The sequence below is a fragment of the Antrostomus carolinensis genome, unplaced genomic scaffold (genome assembly GCF_000700745.2).
Source record: "Antrostomus carolinensis isolate BGI_N321 unplaced genomic scaffold, ASM70074v2 scaffold33259, whole genome shotgun sequence".
Lineage (NCBI taxonomy): Eukaryota > Metazoa > Chordata > Aves > Caprimulgiformes > Caprimulgidae > Antrostomus > Antrostomus carolinensis.
The window spans coordinates 1-2,252 of NW_010338476.1; the positions used below are offsets into that span (position 1 = coordinate 1).

At 50.3% G+C, this 2,252-nt stretch overlaps 1 protein-coding gene across 1 annotated transcript; it reads left to right on the forward strand.

Moving 5' to 3' along the window:
- The first annotated feature begins 683 nt into the window (after window positions 1-683).
- Window positions 684-1,088, forward strand: PFN3 (profilin 3). The gene has a single exon (XM_010175540.1). The coding sequence runs from the start codon at window positions 684-686 to the stop codon at window positions 1,086-1,088; it is 405 nt and encodes a 134-aa protein (XP_010173842.1).
- Window positions 1,089-2,252: the final 1,164 nt, after the last annotated feature.

The window sequence follows — 2,252 nt, forward strand, 5'->3', positions numbered from 1 at the left end:
GGGTTCCCGAGCTGTATGGCTGCCTTGGGCTGTGCCAGCTGCCTGGTACCAAACTCATGAGACCCACTCTGAGAGCTTCCCTCTTAGAGAATCATAGAATGGTCTGGGTTGGGTGGGACCTTAAAGATCATCCAGTTCCAACCCCCCTGCCATCAGCAGGGACACCTTCCACTAGACCAGGTTGCTCAAAGCCTAGCCTGGCCTTGAACCCTTCCAGGGAGGGGGCATCCACAGCTTCCTTGAGCAACCTGTTCCAGTGTCTGACCACCCTCAGGAAATAATTTCTTCCTAATATCTCATCTAAACCTACCCTCTTTCAGTTTAAAGCCATTTCCCCTTGTTCTATCACTACCTGTCCTTATGAAAAGTCCCTCCCCAGCTTTCTTGTAGGCTTTCTTATCTGCAGGGTCATGGGGAAGTCACTTGGTGGGACACCCGGCTCTGAGGCAAAGATGACATCATAGAACAGGCTGGAGTGGCAAACGCAGCGGTCGTCACAGGTCTCTCCTCACAGGCAAAGCAAGAACCTATTGATTTCCCGCAGCTCCCTCGTTCAGGCTTGCAGGAAGGTCAAACTCAAATTGAAATTTTTAGGATCAGTGTGCCAAGACCAAAGTCCCACAGGCAGAAGACGAGGAAACTCTGTGCTGGCATTTTTGAGAGATTCAGGCAGCTGGGCCACGATGGATTCCTGGAAGTGCTACATCAACGGCATCCTGGCAGACAGGAATGTTGAAGATGTGGCTATCGTGGGCCTCTCTGACAACAGGTGTGTGTGGGCAGCCAAGCCAGGAGGGCTCCTTGCAGCCATCTCGCCTCAAGAAGTGGGCTTAATCACAGGACAGGATCGCAAAACGTTCCTGCTAACGGGAATCACCGTAGCTGGCAAAAAGTGCAGTGTAATTCGTGACAGCCTGCTGGTGGATGAAGAAAACATGATGGACGTCAGAAGCAAAGGCAGTGACAGCAAATCCATCTGTATTGGCAAGACTCCCAAAGCCCTGATCTTCCTCATGGGCAAGAAGGGAGTCCACGGAGGACTGCTTAATCAGAAAGTCCATGATATGATTGTAGGCATGAAAGAATGAAGGAAATAGTGCCAAGGAGACAGACACCTTCTGCCTGAGAGCAGGGGCACAGTTGTTGCTGTAGCAGAGAAGAGAAAGAAAGCAGATTTTGTTGCACGTGTCTTTGTTTCTTTCAGGTGGGGGAGTGCTGGGCAGGCAGCAGTGCTGGGACACTAACAGTCTACCTGACCAGCAGTGGTGCAGAAGGGACTAACATCTGCCTTTCTCATCAGGATGCTCAGTATTACTGAGTGGTTTCCTGGCCATCTTGGGTAGTTGCTCCCTGCTATTCTTATTTTACTGACAGATTTTGGGGTGAAGGTCTCACTAGCTTTGGCAAAGGGCAGGAAGGGAGGGCAACCCCTTTGCCCTCTTGTTCACCACTTCGATGTTTAAATCATGTCCTAGTGGCAGTCATGAGTTTTGAGACCTTTCTCCTTCTACAAGCAGGCCACAACACTAAGGATAAGCAGGACTTACTGTTTATTTTGAATTTGCCCTTGGAATTTGAATTTGCCCTTAGGAACAAGCCCAGTTTGTTCTGGATATTAACTGTTGATCAGCAGAGCCTTGTGCTGCTGTTGGACTGTGTGGGAGGCATGTGCAGAGATAGTCTGACACCTGCTCACCTTTCACATCACTTGAAACCCCTTCTTACCCTACTTTACTGAGCAAATTGGTTTCTTTACAAAGTAAGTTACGTGTCTTGTGTCTGTGGCAAGGGGTTCTTCTGAAGGCTGCTTCCTTTCCATCCTGTTCAGTCACACTGTCTGGCCTAAAGATCATGGGAGTCCCTGTAAGTCCTCAGGACCCCCAGGAGGACAAGGAGTTGTGCCAAGCACTGCAGATTTCCTCCTCCATTCACTAGTACAGCCCTCCCCTCCTGCTCCTGCTTATAACCCTAAATGCCCAGTCTGAAATGAGGCAGAACTGGTGCACTTGAGATGGGACCAATGCAGGGAAGACTTGAGAGATATCTCCAGCTGCAACAACTGCCTGGCAGCAAGCCTGAATCCAGCACAATGCCATCCTGCTTGCAGCACAGGCCGGCTGTAACCTCTCACCCACGGTGAGACACCACATCCTCCACACTCCTGCGACCTCCCCCTTGCACCAGGTAAATCATAGGTGCTAAACTGCTTAGTCTGGTTTGACCAGACCTCCCCTACCTTCAAATCATTGACC

Bases quoted from the DNA above. Each gene is read 5' to 3' on its own strand.
- PFN3 (XM_010175540.1), top strand. From the start codon at position 684: ATGGATTCCTGGAAGTGCTACATCAACGGCATCCTGGCAGACAGGAAT.